The sequence below is a fragment of the Gymnodraco acuticeps genome, unplaced genomic scaffold (genome assembly GCF_902827175.1).
Source record: "Gymnodraco acuticeps unplaced genomic scaffold, fGymAcu1.1, whole genome shotgun sequence".
In the NCBI taxonomy this organism is placed as follows: domain Eukaryota; kingdom Metazoa; phylum Chordata; class Actinopteri; order Perciformes; family Bathydraconidae; genus Gymnodraco; species Gymnodraco acuticeps.
The window spans coordinates 98,003-117,683 of NW_022992222.1; the positions used below are offsets into that span (position 1 = coordinate 98,003).

The window sequence follows — 19,681 nt, forward strand, 5'->3', positions numbered from 1 at the left end:
TTTCCTGTTTCTATCCATGTTGTATCTGTAGTTGCTTTTCACCTTTAATATTGTTTTTTTGAAATATTGTGTATAAAATTAAAAACAGAAGAACCTTTTGAATGTTTAACGGTTTTATTAACACAGAAAATATAAATATGTATACACACATATTCAATAAAGGATTGTTAAAATAACTTTAGCACATTGGAACTTTTTATACATTTAAAAAGCACAACTAACATCCTTCATTGCCTACAGACAGACCTTCACCCACAGAGTTATTAACATACTGATACGTTGCAATCTAGCTCTCACTACTTCTTTAAAGCCCATATATAAATCTCTTCTTGAACTAGATCATTGTCATTTCTGTGAATCTGAACCATTCCAGGCTGAGATGTGATGACACTCAGCCACGTGGGAGGATACAAGTATCAATAAGCAGCTTACGATAGCTCAGTGTCAGCATTACGCTGCTACACTCAGACGCTTCAACAAGGACACTTTGAGATGAACCCTCAATAACAACATGAAGGCAATAGTGTAGAATCTAGATCATTCGCCAACAATACATTTGAGTACCATCAGATTGTATAACTAAATCAATATTTGCCAACATTTGCCCTTTCTTGAAGAAAACAATTACCATAGGTTGTTTCTTTTTGTCAATTGATATCATCACAGAATCACAACGTTTACATAGAAAGAAGTACAAAGAAATTGTAACGTTTCTTTGAGTATTAAAGGACATTTGAACAAAAACTGCTACTTCTTACACGGCTCCAAATCTCAATGACATAGATCCATCTGCACAATAGTGGTGCAACACTCATCTTCATCTTAAAAGACACTATAGTGACCAGGAGGTTTTTTAAGTCTATCAATACACTAGGCACAGAGATGAATTGGATCTTAGTGATAATTCTTTGCAGGAGTGCCACGAAATCAGTTAGTATATGCTGCTAAGTACAGACATTATAGAACACCTGCAGGAAGATGCATATGCTAGGTAGATATTATTAGCCAATATGTGAAACCAAATCTTACTCCTGTGAATGTAGATGTTGGATGTTTTGGATGTTGGATGCCATAACTCGGGTGGTGTCTCTACAAACGTGGCTAATGTTGTGAAATGTCTGACTTTGCATATATCCAGTAGTAGAATCATGTGTGTGTTCATGCTCAGGGAGGAAGGATCTATTTCAGTTTAACATCCAGCCTTTATTTCCCTTTCTCAATTGAACCTTTTTCTAGTCCACAAAACAGTTCAAAGATACCTCTCGGTCTTGCATAGGATTGAAATGCCCTTTAAATTCACAGGTACAGCGAGTGCAGTCACTGCTACAGCCCTTTGTATTTCTCCCTGCACTGACTACTATCAAATAAACAAATAACAGTATTAATAATCTATAAAGCAAAGTAAATGTATGTTTTCAGACTTGTAACGGAGAGAAATGTGGGAGTTTTCATGAGGGCAGGGGGGAGGGGACTCTGTTGGTCTCTGCGGTGCTGAGAGGAGCTTCAGGTTCCAGCTCGAAGCTAATGTTTACAAAGGAGGCTCTGGAAGCTTCCGGCTGCTCCATGGTGGCAGGGTGGGGGTCGTCCTGCTCGACACTGCGCTGGTCCGCAAAGCGACGCTCCGCAGTGTCAGCCAGACGGTTCTCCTCCTCCTCCTCCTCCTCCTGCGGGACAGTGGAGAGTGTTGCTTTTAGTACTACTTATGTATTGTTTGACATTTGTTTTTTGTGTTCCTGCTCCAGCCATTGCGCAAACAGGTTTCAAAAGGTGTGACTTTATATATATTTACTTATTATACGGCTTAGTTGAACACTTGATTCTGATTTGTCAATTTGGACATTCAGCCATCTGCTCTTTTTCGATAGCAGACCGTTGCTAAGGATGCTCCGATCAAAAGACTATGTGTGGTCATATCAATCCGCAGAAAAAGAAGTCCGGTCAATTTCACATCAGTTATATCCCAAAACATAATTTGTTTTCCTCTACCAGAAAACACCATGAAATACTTTTTCAATATCCATTTTTATATTTGTGGACAGCATGAAACTTTGTATTATTGATGGCTAAACTGTCCCCAGTAAAGAAAAGAAAAAGTCATGCACAGTACAACAGACTATTTTGGTCAAAGGGACAAAATACTATCATTTTAAAATCAATCAAATCTTTTTTAATTGACTATTGTGGAGTCAAATGATTATTTTATTAAGTAAGAAGACGTGTAATAATTTGAGTCATTTGCAGCGAGCTGGTCATTATTGAGAAAATAATCATCCCTTATATAAATACATATACATTGCAATGAAACTCAAGGATGTGTGTGCACATGTGTCCTACCTCTTTCTTGATGCGGTAGTATTCATCTATAGCGTACTGGTATTTAGGAGAAGTGATGCCGAACAGTGAAGCCAGTCTCTCTCCCATGAAGTCACACACTACAGAACAGAAACATACACTCATTATATATATATATCTTTGATATGAAGGAATACAAATACAAATTCAAGCTAAAAACGTTTGAAGTTAAAGCATCTTATTTGAACGTTTGCTAATTTCCCAGTATTTCTGCAGAGTATTTATAACATTGTAATGATTGACTCGGTCTGGAACAACTCTAAAAATCTCTTGACATTTCCGAACCAGGTGCGATTGGTACTTGCTAGCATGAGTGCCAACTGACAGATCTTCTTTACCTGAGATAGTAGAAGTGCCCATTCTCCACATGTGGAACCAGAAGTATGGACCCCAGGTCAGTTTGGACTAAAATTAGGAGAACATGAAAATTAAAAACACAAAAGAACACCAGTGACCTAAGAACACATCATCACATTATTGAAGCAGAGGTTCTCAAATGTTGAGGGGGCCGGGACCCATGATTAGAAGAAGGGACATTTTCCAAGGACCCCGTCATAATTGTAATAACAAGTATGCTTAGGCTTGAAACACATTGGAACTATTGTAAATTAAAACTCTTCCACTTAAACACATTGCACTTTTTATGATACTGCACACTTTAACTATTTATTTTGTGGACCACCTGGCAGATTGCTGAGGATACCACTTTGAAAATGAATAATTGATTAGTTGTTTGACAGGGAAAAACAACAACAATTATATTCACTTTTAATCATAAACATCGTTTTTAAAGCAAAAGGGCTTTTTTCAGCTTCTCATATGTGAACATTGTCTGTTTCTCTCTGTTTGATATCATAATAAAGGACATGCCTTTTGTTTCCGACTGACATTTATCACTATTTTCTTAAATGTTATAAACCAAACCATTCATTAAGGAAATAATTGCCAGAAAAATCAATGAACTGCACAATTGAACTTAACAGCCTTTTGATTTGACTGTTGTATTGCTGTAAATGATTGCTGCCGGGTGAATAAAGGATTTATAATCAGGGGGGCACATAACTTTTTTGCCCTGGTTCTCAAAGGAGCACCTGGAGATGTTGCTTGGTGCTCATCCTTAAAATGAAATAAACCGTAACTTTTGAGGGGGTCTTGACATTATTTGCCAGACACACGGCACTGAACACACATGCAGAGGTGAACACAGAACACACACACAGAGGTGAACACAGAACACACATGCAGAGGTGAACACAGAACACACATGCAGAGGTGAACACAGAACACACATGCAGAGGTGAACACAGAACACACACACAGAGGTGAACACAGAACACACATGCAGAGGTGAACACAGAACACACATGCAGAGGTGAACACAGAACACACATGCAGAGGTGAACACAGAAAACACATGCAGAGGTGAACACAGAACACACATGCAGAGGTGAACACAGAACACACAGAGGTGAACACAGAACACACATGCAGAGGTGAACACAGAACACACATGCAGAGGTGAACACAGAACACACATGCAGAGGTGAACACAGAAAACACATGCAGAGGTGAACACAGAACACACATGCAGAGGTGAACACAGAACACACAGAGGTGAACACAGAACACACATGCAGAGGTGAACACAGAACACACATGCAGAGGTGAACACAGAACACACATGCAGAGGTGAACACAGAACACACAGAGGTGAACACAGAACTCACATGCAGAGGTGAACACAGAACACACATGCAGAGGTGAACACAGAACACACATGCAGAGGTGAACACAGAACACACATGCAGAGGTGAACACAGAACACACATGCAGAGGTGAACACAGAACACACATGCAGAGGTGAACACAGAACACACAGAGGTGAACACAGAACACACAGAGGTGAACACAGAACACACATGCAGAGGTGAACACAAGACAACATTAGCACGACCAGTAATCCTACAAGCTGTCATCACTCCCCTCCTGACTGTTCTCCTCACTGTCTTCCTCTCGGTCAGACATGGTAGCTGATGATGTAGGCCTACTTATTTCTCTCTGGTTGAGTCTGTGATTAGATGCTTGCATCCACAAGTCAACAGCTGGGTTTGGGTCGAAAGTCTCTGTTGTCATCTTAGACAAGTGGATGTAATCAAATAAGTATGTGAACATAACCAATAATCCATAGCCAATAACAATTTAATGTAACTTATTTTATTTGTGTTGTTCATATCTTATTTTACCTTAACATTTATGCTTTTTTTTTATCTCTCCAGTTTTAAAGGATATTTTTGGTTACTGTCCTATAGTATACATTGGAATTATTTGAAACCTGTTTATCCCAATAATTATAAAGGTGCCTTGGAAATATGTGTTTACATAAATTGTGACCAAACCGTTTGAACTTAGACTAAGAGTCCTTTACCTCACTGAGCTGTAGTATCAGCCTCTCAGTCTGACTGGAGAGGACTCTCCCTCCACATTATTGTAGAAACATCTTCTTCTTATATCCGTTAGAGCAGCTAGCACCAGATTCTAATAACAACAGCGCCGGTACCGGGCGGTGCGCCCTTCTCTCTCTCCCACGCTCACTCGCATTTTGGCTGTGAGCTGCGGGCGCCAGATAAGCCAACATCCCCCATTTTCATCACTTACAGCGCCCATCGTACAGGGTAAATTAAACGTGTAACCGGGGTGAAAAGGGTGTTACATTTACTTAATTATGAATATTGTTACATCAAGGCCGAAAATTAGGATGAGCCCCAACGGTCAAAATGTTTTTTTCCCTCCCAGAACTGCCAGCGCAGCACCTCCACAGATCTGGCGCCCGAGGCGAACATCTAGCCAGCGCTACGGGCCGGCCCTGAGTTCATATCATGGTTCATATGCAACTCGCAAATATCTTTCTTTCTCTCTCTCTCTCCTCTATTTTCTCTTCTCCCTCTCCCAATGTTGGTACGCAAATGCGCTTTGTTTCAAATGACCCGGTGCTCTTTTTTTGGCGGAGGTGCGCATGCGCACCAGTTATGTGCAGCCCTGTTTATAATGCTGACTCCACCACTGTATTTCCAAATAACATCTCGAGCAGAAGCCAAAGTCAGATTGATTTAATATATCCAACACATTTGAGGCTATTTGCTGATGTTTTAGGCTTCTTCTGTATTGAGGTTAATAGCCACATTGTAATGGATTTGCATATGACAGGTCAGTAAGATTGCTCTAACACTTCACAAGGGATATGCCGTAGATCTGAGGCTTGTTTAGAGTCTGTACAATCCTGTTGGTTTCAGTAAAGTGAGTTTCAAACCGTATCAGGTAAGACATCTCTCTTCACAGGCTCCTCCACTTCCTCCTCTTCATCGGTGCTGTACTCCTCCATGGTCTCTCCACTGGCAAAGAAGATGGTCCTGCGAGGAACCTTCACTTTGCCCTGCCTCCCCGCAGAGTCTCCCATTTCCACCCTCTCAAGGTCTGTCTCTCCTTTTAGACCCTGTCAGGACAGACCATACGTGTATATCATTTCATCACCAGTGTAATTAGTAAATATAGAATATTTGTGTAATAGTTATTTGTTATTGCTTTTAGACAAGGCGCGAGCATGCTAACAGATATGTGTGCATGGTGTTTGATGTGCCCTCCCACACTGGCTGCATATTTGGCACAATGAACTCGTAAAAAGTAAAACATGACAAACTCAACTACCTAGAAAGTAGTTTACTAACTTGATAAGAAGTAAATTATAAATCCTAATATGGTGTAACTACAAAGTACGGTAAGTCAAGTAAATAGTCTCAAATGTTTTAACAAAAGTTTAAGTTAGCTTATTAGCTAGCTACTTTGTTTGTTTGTTGACGGTTAGCTTCGCGGCTAAGGAAGTAATCCACTGTTAATACAAAAAGTCAGTGTTTTATCATTCACAAACAAGAAAACCGAATAAAGTAGTATAACACGGACTCACCTTATCAGTTTCCATAGTTTGCCCCAGTGAAACATTCACATTCGTTAAATACAAAGACAAATCTGCCATCGCAGTCACTCCTTCCACCTCACAACGATGTGGTTGTCTGCGTGCTCACTTCCTATCTGACTTTTTCAGAATAAAAGCCTTCCTTGCTAAAAAATAACTGTTTTGCTGCACATTTTGTATACAAGTAACAATAAATCAAAATGTATTAGACTAATTGTTGATCAATATTTGGGGACATTTAGTGAGTGTGACTGTGTGCATCTAGACTCTAGAGAAAGAAAACAACGCATACATAATGTAATTAGTTAGATATTAAGAGAGCAAGCATAAACAGTTATAGAAAAAAAATCTAAATCAATAATGTTTTTAAACTATAACCATACACAGTGTGTGAAAGTAACTTGATCAATTTAAACACACAATTGTATTAAGAATCTGAACCCTTCTGTGGATGTTGGTTATAAATATTCTATAATATATATATTACATATAATATAAAAAGTAATCAGTCATTTTTTGTATTTTCATAAACTTGGCACCATTGGTTTTTGAAGCTTTATTTTTGAAAGTATTGAGCGGAAGCCGTCTTTGTACTTCACGGTAGCTTGTCTCCTGTACAGCGAGAGGGATTCTCCTCCTGTGGTGTTTTGGTCCAGGCGAGCCCACTCTCAAAAATGACAGCAAGGAAGTCTGGCTCACGACTGGAGACCGAGATAGAGCGGTGCCGTTCAGAGAGTCAATGGGACAAGATACCGGAGCTAGTACGACAGCTCTCGGCCAAACTCATATCAAACGGTAAGCAGTGTGCGGGTGTTTGGTTCATTCAGTCTGTAAGGCCTGCTCCCTGCTCTCAGTCCTCGGCACTTCCTGACAGAAGAAGCCGAGCCTGGGAGTTTTACTGCACTGTGCTGTGGTGACAGCTAGTTAGCTAGCAAAGGTCAAGTACCAGAATTATTCCTTTTTACAGAGGATTTAACCACATTTGGGCAGTATGGTGTGTGTACACAATGAGATACTTAGATTTTTAGATAAGGAGAACTTAGCTTAGTTCCTGTTATAGTTCTGCCCTCTCCTGTCAAGCGGAGCTATAAACACCTGTCATTAGGTGAATGTATTAACTTTACTTCAATGATAAACTATTCAGTCGCCTATTATCGACATTCAAAAAACCTTCATATCAAAATTACAATATTGTTTTACCTTTCTTAAAGTGGGTAATATGTCCTTCAGTTGAGAACTTGATAATGTCGAATTGACTGTATCTAGAATATTCTATGTATTAGTTGTATGCTTTAACATTAGCCCTGCCCATATGTATCGTACACACTTTTTAAATTGCGCTAATTGCCGTGATGGTTTCGCCTCGCAGTCTAGCTTCACTTAACTTCGCTGTGTGGCTAGCAGGCGTGATGCTACATGATAGCTGTCAAACTCCTCGCTGATGCTGATGCTGAATTGTAAACGGCATTTTTTCATTCATTCATTCAAACCTTTATTTAACCAGGTGGTCCCATTGAGATCATCGATCTCTTTTTCAAGGGAGACCTGTCAGCAAGTAGGTTACAACATGAACACAAAACAACAGATAACACTAAAGGACATCGTATTTACAGGGCCACATTTACCTACCTAGAGACATTGACAAGTACCAACAGTTTCAAGTATCATTGCACCTATCCTAGCTTTAAAAACAGGCAGTGGAACCCATTTGCTCAGTTTCAAATCTTTTTGAAGACTGTTCCAAGCAAGTGGAGCTGCGCACATAAAAGCTTTCGTACCTAAGTCAGTCCTGGCACATGTAACAAAACCACATCATGAGATCTCAGACAATAGCTCCCTGCACCTCTCAGATCAGAGAGCAGATGTAAGACAGGAGTTTACCCAACATGGCTTTATAAATGAACATGTACCAATGACTGAGTCTCCGTACAGTTAGTGATGGCAAACCTGCCCTGGCATACAGGGTGCAGTGATGAGTAAGTGCTTTACAGTTAGTGACAAATCTCAGTGCGCTGTGATAGGCGGCATCTAACTTGTGCAGGTAATGGGCAGATCATCATATTCCAGCACAGGTACAAAGGTCACAGAGACTAGCCTTTTCCTGGCCTCAAGTGAGAAACAGGGCTAATTTGAAAGAGTGCTAACAAATAAATTAAAAAAACATGTAAACAGTATGATATCCCATCATGCCATGCAATTTAAATCGACCCATTGACATAGGTTTCTGCCATATAAGTCATGGTAGAGCCTTGTTTATATGGTGTCCTCATTGCTAGCCTCCAGTGGTTTCACTTGTCACCGTACTGCAGTGATGTGTACGTGTGAAAGACCCTGTGACATCACTATTGTTAATAAAAAGCGCAAAAGATTGAATCAAATGGTAAGTGAGTCACAGCCAAGCAGCAAATATTCGGAACTGCTCATGTTCGATCGCACATTTCATATGCGGGCTTGTGTCACCATTACAGAAATGTTGTTAGAGCTTTAAACTGTAACAGAAAATCCCCTGATGACAAAAAGATTGCATTCAAATAATTGTATAAAGCTTTGCAACCTTGAAAAAACATATTTTCCCATCTTTATATTTAAGAGAAAACGTTTCAAAATGTTATTCTCACATAGAATACATGTGATTATATTATAGACTACTCATTATTTGTTAGATATGTTACCAAAACCAACCTTACCGACACATTTACAACTGTGGACATGTGAATGTTGCAGAGTGGTTCTATGAACAAATGCTGCCATGGTGGAATGTAATGTGGCTCCTGAGAGGTATGAGCCCGGTCACTGGCTGGCATGAGCTACAGGATTACTGCTGGTTTCATACTCTGACCCTCTCACCACAGTCACACCCCGCTTCAGAAGCTTAGGCCGTACGTTCATCTGCCCGGTATGTGTGTAAGCACTGCAGTGTTAACAATACCTACATTGTAGATATACTACATGAATACACTGAACCTTAAAGTGGTCACATTGTCATTAGAAAGCGATCTTATTTTGATTTCAAATGTTAAATTCATGTTTTTTTATTTACCCTTAGATTGACCTTCGAACTTTGCACTATATATCAACCTCAGATACAACAGTTAGTCTTCTAAACAGTAAGGGGATTGACAGAAGTATAATCACCAACTTTTTGGATAATCAAGTAATCATAAAGATGATTTGCTCCAAAATGATGAAAGAAAAATGCCTCTTAATAAAGGAGATGTTCTGCTTTTCTCTGATATCATATTTAAGTGAATGTCGTTGGAATGACAAAAGAAGACTGTAGAAGATTATAGTTCAATTGCAACTTAATGAACTAAGATATGAGACCAACAGGTGTGTGTGTGTGTGTGTGTGTGTGTGTGTGTGTGTGTGTGTGTGTGTGTGTGTGTGTGTGTGTGTGTGTGTGTGTGTGTGTGTGTGTGTGTGGTGTGTGTGTGTGTGTGTGTGTGTGTGTGTGTGTGTGTTGTGTGTGTGTGTGGTGTGTGTGGTGTGTGTGTGTGTGTGTGTGTGTGTGTGTGTGTGTGTGTGTGTGTGTGTGTGTGTGTGTGTGTGTGGTGTGTGTGTGTGTGTGTGTGTGTGGTGTGTGTGTGTGTGGTGTGTGTGTGTGTGTGTGTGTGTGTGTGTGTGTGTGTGTGTGTGTGTGTGTGTGTGTGTGTGTGTGTGTGTGTGTGTGTGTGTGTGTGTGTGTGTGTGTGTGTGTGTGTGTGTGTGTGTGTGTGTGTGTGTGTGTGTGTGTGTGTGTGTGTGTGTGTGTGTGTGTGTGTTGTGTGTGTGTGTGTGTGTGTGTGTGTGTGTGTGGTGTGTGTGTGTGTGTGTGTGTGTGTGTGTGTGTGTGTGTGTGTGTGTGTGTGTGTGTGTAGATGACCTAGGGGAGTTGTTGCTGGGAGAATGCAAGCTTCAGACGTACCTGAAGGAGAACCCCATCAAACAGGGGGCCAGTCCCAGGGGCCCGCGACCTAAACTGGTGGAGGTCAGGAAACACCTGACTGCTGCTCTGGACAGAGGGAACCTCAAGGTAACTGTGGAGGATGTATTCTTTCATATTGTTCCTTATTCATTTTACTTATGGAGTTTTGGTTTCTGTAACATATTTAGGGCCACAGAAAGGATTCATTTAAGGTTTTAACATCGGTAGAAAAAACATCTGCAGACGGAAACCAAGCACATTGAAGTCGACGACATTAAAGAGAGATAAATGGTGTTATTTGTCTCTCTTTCAGGCCGATTACCTCCAGGAAGCCAGCCTGTTGATGGCCAAGCTGTGCTATGTGGAGGGAGAACACCGAGACGCTTTAGGTAACCTACATGCTCCTATGGTTCGCTTTATTTACATATATCAACAGTTTGCTCACAGTGTAATGTCATTGAAGGGACGGACCACATCAATAACTCAAATGTGTTTTACTTTCCTGTAGTTCTATGTATCATAATAGACTATTTTAGTGTGTGTCACTTGGTATCTGAATTGCATTATCTCCAAATATAATAGAACTACTTGGCGCTCGGCTTGTGTTCAAAGCGCAACAATGAACATTTGACACAGTTCTGAGTAATGTCTCGTCCCACAAATCCACGCCCAGTTGCTCGTGATAATTCACAGACATTGTTGTGAGCTTTTTCATGCAGGAACTATTTTTCGAGGCGCCAACCGTATCACTGCTCAGAAGAAGCGTGATCCTACTCATGGACAAGGGGCTCATGCTAACTCATTGGTGGATGTAGTTCGGTAGAAAGAAAATAGTTCCTAAATGAAACTGTCACAACAAAGTCTTTATATCTGAAAAGAGACATTGCTGTTAGTTCAAATTAATTAATTTGTTGGCGCTTTGAGCACCACTAGAGTGCCATTCAGTTCCATTACATTGGAGAAAAGGCATATTCCTTTATGGCCAATACTGGGCAGCGCGCACCAAAACAATATACATTGATAAATAGCGCTAAAGGTAAGAGCAAAAATATGTGTTTATTCATTTGGGATTAATTTTCCCATCAAAAAAGACAGGTTTTTGTAAGGTAGGGCTGCATAATTATATCGTTTTTTCTTATCGCCTAAAGGGCTTGTAGAATTGTCACATAGCAGGAAGCATAATATTTGTAAAAGGCTATATATACTTCTTAGATACCATTTGAAGGACACATTGTGGATCTGCAGAGATGTTTATATATATTTGTTTTAATGTAAATTAGAATAATGAGGCAAAATTATCAATCTTTTAAATATCGTTAATCATATCGCGATTGCAAATCAGTCAAAATAATTGCGTTTCATAATTTTTTGCAGCCCTAGTTGTATGTGTATAATACTGGTGTATTTACATATTTCTCCATAATGATGTATTGACAGGTCACTACAGCAGGGGTGATCCTGGAGGACATGCAGCTGGGGGGGGCTCCTGTGTACAGGCTGTCCATGATAGCAGAGGCGTACGCTACTAAAGGTCTACACACGCACACACGCACACACACACACACACACACACGCACACGCACACACACTCACAATCGTTTTTGTCCTGTGCTTCCTAATCTTTCTAATAATTGATCTTTATTTCTGCACTACTGCTTTCCTCCACATGATGGCAGTAGAGTGTGATATGAAGAAATGCACACAGCAGCATCTGTGGCTCCTCTTGAATCATTGTATTGCTGTCATTCATCCATGTGACTGGACACGAGTTGCTCGGACAGTTGCTGCCTGTCATTTATGATTGATAAGATATTAATGTAACGACATAAATGATTTATTATATTTTGAGACAAAAACAGATAATCTATAAGAGAAGATGATCTTCCAAGTGTCAAAAATATATATATTCTAATCAATAGATTAAAAGACTCAAATTAATTTGGGGCACGTGTAATCCTTCACGCTATCACCCTCATCAGTTTAAAAAGATTGGATTTTGATTCTTTACACATACCTTTCATGAAAAAACAGAATTTGAATATTGACTAAATAAAATGTGTGATGTTTAACAAGCCAAAGTAGAACATTCCATTGATTATTATACTTAAGGACAATGTGATTAAGACTGAATCTTTATATACTTTTATAGAAAAAAGATACATTAAAAGATTGTTCTCTTTTTGAAGCCTGCATTTATCTGTAGTGGCGATTTGTCCTTGAACCAAAGAACAAACAAAACAAAATCAACCGGCCACAGAGGCACCAGCTAGCCAAGCGTACGCAGGATGAAGCCCATTGTCCAGGTCCATCCGGTTGGTTTCCCTTTGGTTTCAATATATTTTACATACAAATATCGAAGGCTTCACGTCATGTCTTTTCCTGATATTAAAACATACACTATTTCTCGGTGCCCAATCATTCATTACATCACATGTCATTTGTTAGACGCTTTTATCCAAAGCGACTCACATACTCAATGCTGTGGGCAATCCCCACAGGAGCACTTTGGGGTGAAGTGTCTCAGGGACACAACGACATGCTGACAGCAGTGGGGTTTGAACCTGTGCACCCCTGATCCCAACACCAAGGCTCTATCCACTGTGTCACACGCCTCCCCTCATTCCTCCAGTTAAATATCCAAATCACCCGGTGCCTGAAGCTGCCTTCAAAAATACTTCTAAAATGAATTTGAATACTGATCAAATTACTTTATACAAACAGCAATACAATAAGGATTTAACTATAACAAAATACAAATCAATAAACAGCCCCAACATGAGCAATTTTGGAAGACACTGAAGCTAAGGTGGGGTTTTCGTTCATTTCAAAGGCACACTTGTTGCGATATTGTCTTTTTGAACTTAATGAGGCTTTGTGTGGTTCAATACATTTGAGATAAACATTAAAAGAAGAATTAACTCATGGCGTTTGTCACTCTTAAATCATTTTAATTTCCGTATGTCTCCTTTAGGACTGTGCCTGGAGAAGGTCCCGGCCGCCTCTCCGGCTCTGTCCAATCAGAACACTGGGTCTCCAGCGTCCAATAGGAGCGCAACAGACCGGGAGCAGGATATCATCACCTGCTATGAAAAGTCTGGAGACATCGCGCTGCTCTACCTGCAGGAGGCTGAGAAGGTGTGTCATGTGATCTTATGTCTTAAATAAGGCCTCTTCTTTTAAGAGTGTGGCGTACTTGTTTTCTATTGCAGTGTCGTTATACAAACACTCATTAGAAACCTGTCAGCACCTGGACCCTGCCGTCCCCTGTGGGTGTGTGAAATGGAATATTCTGCTGACAGCGTGCACGTTTGACAAATGTGTCAGCGCCCATGACAGCCAACTGGCAAACTCACCCCTTCCTGTTGATTTGGAGAAAGGATGCACAGGCTGGGTTGGCAAACATCAAACCGTCTCAACCTTTTAATGACACTTCATTTCCTGTGAGATGAATTGTATAAACTCATGGCTTTATACAACGGAAGGTGTCATACTGTAGCTTTATTACATGGTATGATGATGTTACCTCAATACACAGTGAATGTGGTTTGGAGGGACAGCAACATGATTTATAGAGATATTTTGAAGTATTTTAGTTATATTAAGTTAGGATAGTGTTAGAACTAATCATTTTATTTATAATATACCAAATACTAGTGAGAACTACACATCACAAATTCTTACAAGTAAAAGTTCAAATGTCCAAAACCCAATAATACTCAGTTAATTATCATAAAGAAAGTCATGGACAATAGTTTCAAAATGGCTTGGCTGATTTGGACCATGATTAATTTTGGGTTGATTTGGAAGATTTAAGGGACTGATTACACCATTTGCCATTGTTGATCCTGAACATGTCAGAAATGGACTCAATAACCTCCAAAACCACTCTAAAATGTTCCAATTCCCCCTGGTCATTTTTTAAATATTTCTAACATATGCTATAATGCCTTTCGTTTTAATGAACAAATTGTCCAACTTATGCAAGTTTGCATCCAGCAGTTTCTATGTGCTTGGGGCCGTTCCATACATTTTGGGTTCACTCTGCTGCAACTAGACTGTAGTGTTTTCCTCTGAGAATAAACTGTCCAAAATTAATATACAAAAAGACAATCTGTTATTTAAATAAACATATCTGGTACACTGAAAAATATATTTGTTATGAAAATAGGTTTTCCTTATTGATATACAATGACAGTTAGAAGCAGTATTTTACATATCATTAATATACTTTCAGCTGCCTTGCATTTTGTGTTAACTTCTTCTTATTTTCCCCCCCTGTGTGTTTCTGCAGGCGTTGTCAGCAGGAATTCAGAACCGCAGCCCGAAGCCTGGCCCGACCGCCCAGGACCTGGAACTGGGCTACTTCCTGGAGACGGGCCTGCAGAGGGCACACGTCATCCACTTCAAGAACGGGTAAGACAGGGAAACGGGTGGAGGACAAATCAATACAGGAGACATCCGAGAGAATCACTAAACAGAGATTTTTAAATAAAAAAACATGTTTTAAATGAGTTTTGAAAAGGTATGAGTTGCCCAAAACAAATACCAACTTTCTGTGAACACATCCCACCCACTTTGTAGGTGTCGTGTTAAAAGCAGCGGACAGGTTGATAATGGCAGTGCAGCAGGAAGTCGTCCCCACAGTGTTGTTTACAGCACAGCAGCAGGTTGGAGGGAATCTGAAAAGTGTCTTCTCAGTGCTGGCTCATTGGCTTTGCTATTACTTCAGTATTAAGTGACTTCAATTAAAGACAGTGGCTGCTTCTCAATGTCAAGGAAGGATCCTTCAGAGCCTCTATTTCAAGGATGCTACGTCATCGAATCCCGCCGAAGGACTGTTCCAATGTACTGGATCCTTGGAATTCTACCGAGGACTGAGTCCTTCGTTGCAGAACATTTCAAGGCTGCTCATGTGTATCCTCGGCGGTCTTAAATTACCCACAATTCTTTGCGCACGGACCAATTTCCACGTTGTGGCATTAATAATGCAGTGATGATGGGCCTGCACGACATCAAGAATAGAGGGCAGTTTCAGTTTACTTGACATTTGATAATTGTTAATGGTTATTTTTTTTTAAATCTGCAATTTGCTTGTGTGTGTGTTTACATTATTAAAAATACAATTTAAATGTGATTACACATTTTCTCTGCATCGATAACGACTGTAACGACTACAAACATGCACAAACTATATATGCAAAATTGAAACAGAAGTAAAGTGTTGTGCGGGAAGCAGGAAATAGAGGGAATAGAAAGGGGTGTCTACCAAGGGGGATTCAAATCATCAGGACAACTCACAAACTAACTATGGAGTTATTATGGATGCTTCATTTTTTTTTGATTTACATTAGAGAATAAAACTCGTACGGAAGGCAAGCGGGAAGACTTAATTAACTAGAACATCCTCCTCCTCCGAGCAGACAGACGCCGACGATACTCCCGCTCCATCTCTTCCTCCATCTCAACAAATTGATGGATAAAAGACAACATCAAAAACGTGTCCATCTTCGCAAATCAGTTATGAGTCTTCAAACAAATCGCGCTCAATAAGGCGGGGCCTTGCATATGACGCACACCTGCTAGCCTGTTCTTCGTTCTCCGAATGCTAGGAAGGATTCTTGCCTTGCCTCTGAAGGACCTGACTCGGAAGGACATGTCCTACCAAGGAAGCGCCCTCGACTTTGAGAAACGGCTAGTGAAGCTGTTTCTTATTCATTCACCTGAAATTCAATTCAGTTAAAACAAACCCTAACAAAGAAAGCAAATCACATCATTTCTGACCATGACACATTAAAGGGTTTGTTTTCATTGGAAGCTGCCGGCATGCAAAATGTGCACAGCATCAACATTTAAAAAATATAAACAATCTTAAATTAAAAAATATATATATACATCTGTATTTAGATCTGTTTGAATTGTTGGTGTGACAGGCACTTCACTGTTTGTTGATTGTTATTGTTTACCTGCCCAAGGACTGCAGATGGTATATAGCATCATTTCTGTCTTTGAGACTAATGTATCGTTATGCATGGTCCTTGTTCAGACAGATGTTACGTTATACCCTGATTCACACATTGATAGAAAATAAGACAAAGTCATATTCACACTTTTGTCAACAGTTTTTAAGCTGTTTCTACAAAGCAAAGAAAGAAAACATGACAAAAGAAAATAAATGGCAAATTATTTTAAAAGATAGATATACGAAAACAGTAAAAAAATAAGATAAGACTGTTTTAAAATATGTTCCCTTCACACATACAAGCACGACAGACTCTAATAAGTGTCCTTCTTCCTGTTTCTCCTCACTATGTTGCCATAGCAACCTGACACGAGGCGTGGGCCGTTTTCGGGAGATTCTCCGAGCTGTGGAGAACAGAACCACCCAGAGCCTGCGCATGGTGAGGGGGGGCTTTTCATTTCGTTTATTCAAGGAGAATCTTCTTCGACAAGTCTGTTAGAAAGTAAACTATGAACATTTCAGCATTACAATGTACAAAGACCTATGGTTTACATCTCACTTGGCTGTATATTTATATCCAAATGTTCCTTACATATTTCAAACCTAGATCTAAGTCTTTAATTTCAATCAATTTATGTTGAGTTTGTTTCGGTTAATGTTTGTTGTTTGTCATGTTTGAGCATACGTCAGCTTACTGATATAAATGTATTTCTTAAACAGATTAAGCCACAGATTTACAATACGATCTTTTGATCTTGATCGTTTTTAACGCCATATTTACACCATATCAAAGGTAATACCAATGGGACTTGATTTTAGGTCATTTCAGAAGCTAAGCTAACGTTAGCGGCATCCAAACAGTGTTGTCTTTGTCGGTCCATTTGTTTTGGAGAGGAGGAAACCTAACCAGGAGAAGCTGACTGCATGAGAAACTCCCATGATCCATCGCTGCTTCACTTACAGGCCACCAGACCCCATCTTGTTTTTATTTAGAGATCCATAGTGGCAAAAGAATGACCTCTTCTTCTGTCTTTGAAGTAGACAGTATACAGTGATCCCAGAGTAAACAGACTGCTGCTGTGTTCCTACCAGAGTGCCTTTTCCTAATGTGCATGTATGTGTTTCAGACTATAGCCAGACAGCTAGCAGAGATCCTGCTCAGAGGGATGTGTGAACAGAGTTACTGGTCTCCTCTGGAAGACCCGCCCACCGTGTCGCCATTGGACGACCCCACACGGCAGGGACACACCATCAGCAAGAACTACAGCCTGAGCCGACGCGCCCGGGTCTACTCGGGAGAGAAGTAAGCAGGGCCGTTTCTAGCTTTTTGGGGGCCCGATGCAAGATGCTGTTTGGGGGCCCTAGTTTTTACAGTTTTTTTAACTACAATGGGGGGGATTCCGATGCCTTTTAAGATGATCTGTGGAGATGCATCAATCTGTTACACTTTAATAGGAAAACAGGCTAATTTCACGAAAACGAAGCAATTGAAAATTACAAAAAATGATATTAAAAAGGTAAACAATAAGGCTCCTCTACGTCAATAAATGCAAGAGATGCAGCATTTTCTCAACAATGTTTAATTTACATTTTTCATCTTCCTCAGAGGTCACTTATTGGCTGACAGCCCAACGATGATTTGGACTTTATTACCCCAAAAACACAAGCCACAGCTTTGCTATCATTGCAGTTTAGTCGTGTTTATATCCTACATTGGATTTTTAAGCATATAATGCTTCACCGAACACTCACAGGAGGGGGCTTGGCTGTCTACAAATAAAGATGGCTCATTTTAATTCTCCCCAAATATATTGAACTTTGAATTCTCTGCTCCCATCATAATCTTGGCGATCTTGTTAAAATTGTGAATATAGAATTAGAAATACTATGTAACTGGTTTGCAGTAGGGGTGTAACGGTATCCGTATTCGTCCCGTACCGTCACGGTTCGGACGTCACGGTTCAGCACACGCAGTCCACGAGGAATACGCCTTTTTTTTTACGAGTGGGAAAAAAGTCTGTCATTCAGGGCAGTATCCACTACACTATATATAATCCAGGGGGCGGTATTGCGCCTAAAACCTGTTTGCCAGTCGCCCTTAAACAACAAATGAAGAACAAAATACAAGAAGAAGAAAAGTTAGTATGGCGATTTCAAATAACACACAGGAGCTAGAACCCACCTGCTTCTTTTAAATCAGCAGTGTGGGAACATTTCGGGTTCCCTGTGGACTACAATAACGATGAAGTGTGCGAGTGGTGGATCGGACGAGTGGTGGATTGGACGAGGACGGTGTGTCGGCGTTGTTAGACAGCGGTGCGGTATGCTAATGGCAACAAACGCCAAACATGCTAAATCATATCAGAAGGCATCACCCAGATTTGCCAATCACCGGAGCCCGGCCGAAAGACAGCAGCAGTTCAACAGCTGATCCCCGCTGTTTTTAAGAAGCCAAGAGACGTGAGAGCCGAGAGACCAAAATAAATAACGGAAGCTTCTGGCATATGTTTTTCAACGACTATGCGCTCTTGAAACACCTTCTTATTATTTATGATGTAATATTTTCAAGACATTCTTTTTAGTTTTACAGCTTGATGAAACCTTTTTGTTTGACATCAGCCATTATAGATAATATGGCCATCTGAGTGTGTGTGGTTCTGTTTGTGGTTTGTTTTTAACTGTTTAATACAGTTAAGTATTCAAAATGTCAGAGTTCCTTATTTTTAAACTGAAACTTGCACTACTGTTCAAAAATAAATAACAAACCTGGAATTATGCATTTGGGACTTTTTTTTGCTTTTTCTTGTTGTACCGAACCCGTACCGAACCGTGACCCCCAAACCGAGATACGAACCAAACCGTGACTTCTGTGAACCGTTACACCCCTAGTTTGCAGTTAATAAATGATCCCTTAATTTGGCCAAAACAAATTACATGTTATTCAATACAAAGTCTGAGAGTAGAAATGACTGCATTATACGGATTTGCAATACCGAGATTGAAAAAGTTGGTGCATGTACATTTTTAGGACTGCTTGTTGACGAAAAACTCAACTGGAAGCACCATATAAGTTATGTACAGACTAAACTGTCAAAAACAATAGGTATTTTGTATCATACTAAGAACATTCTTGAAGAAAAGATACTCTTTATAACAGTCTATTTCTCCCTTACCTTTAATACTGCTCCGAAATATGGGGAAACACGTACTCAATAAATCTACAAAGAATAATAACATCCCAAAAAAAAGTGTTACGAATAGTCTGTGGTGTTGGTAAATATGAACACACAACTCCCATATTTAAAAAAACTCAATATATTCAAATGTGTTGAGATAGTATAGCTTAAAACAGTACTGATTATTTTCCATAAGAAAATGCCTACTAACATTCAAAAGCAGTTCCAAACCACAGCGTGAACATATGAATGTAAAAAAAGTCACTTGAAAATAAGTGTTCACAATGTTTATATGCAATTATGCATATATTATTATATGCATA

At 39.9% G+C, this 19,681-nt stretch overlaps 2 protein-coding genes across 2 annotated transcripts in view; one reads left to right on the forward strand and one right to left on the reverse strand.

Annotated features, from left to right (window-relative positions):
- Positions 1-95: 95 nt before the first annotated feature.
- fam177a1 (family with sequence similarity 177 member A1) lies at positions 96-6,446 on the reverse strand. The gene is made up of 5 exons (XM_034205961.1): positions 6,311-6,446; positions 5,660-5,842; positions 2,691-2,757; positions 2,335-2,432; positions 96-1,664 (listed from the first exon to the last, which is right to left on the reverse strand). The coding sequence occupies exons 1-5, from the start codon at positions 6,377-6,379 to the stop codon at positions 1,449-1,451; spliced, it is 633 nt and encodes a 210-aa protein (XP_034061852.1). The 5' UTR covers positions 6,380-6,446; the 3' UTR covers positions 96-1,448.
- A 485-nt stretch (positions 6,447-6,931) lies between these two features.
- The window catches only part of ttc7b (tetratricopeptide repeat domain 7B), a 33,890-nt gene continuing 21,140 nt past the window's right edge, over positions 6,932-19,681 (forward strand). Inside the window, 9 exon segments of the mRNA XM_034205974.1 lie at positions 6,932-7,114; positions 10,177-10,331; positions 10,537-10,612; positions 11,661-11,674; positions 11,676-11,754; positions 13,195-13,358; positions 14,515-14,636; positions 16,543-16,621; positions 17,310-17,485. Of these exon segments, the coding sequence (XP_034061865.1) occupies positions 6,994-7,114; positions 10,177-10,331; positions 10,537-10,612; positions 11,661-11,674; positions 11,676-11,754; positions 13,195-13,358; positions 14,515-14,636; positions 16,543-16,621; positions 17,310-17,485 (986 nt within the window). The 5' untranslated portion in view covers positions 6,932-6,993.

What these genes read in the sequence shown, in the direction of transcription:
- fam177a1 (XM_034205961.1), bottom strand. Translation starts at nt 6,379, where the DNA reads ATGGCAGATTTGTCTTTGTATTTAACGAATGTGAATGTTTCACTGGGG. An exon ending in GAGATGTCTTACCTGATACG is followed by an intron (nt 2,758 to 5,659) that starts GTTTGAAACTCA and finishes TCCTAATTTTAG; the next exon opens with TCCAAACTGACCTGGGGTCC. An exon ending in ACTACCGCATCAAGAAAGAG is followed by an intron (nt 1,665 to 2,334) that starts GTAGGACACATG and finishes ACTGTCCCGCAG; the next exon opens with GAGGAGGAGGAGGAGGAGGA.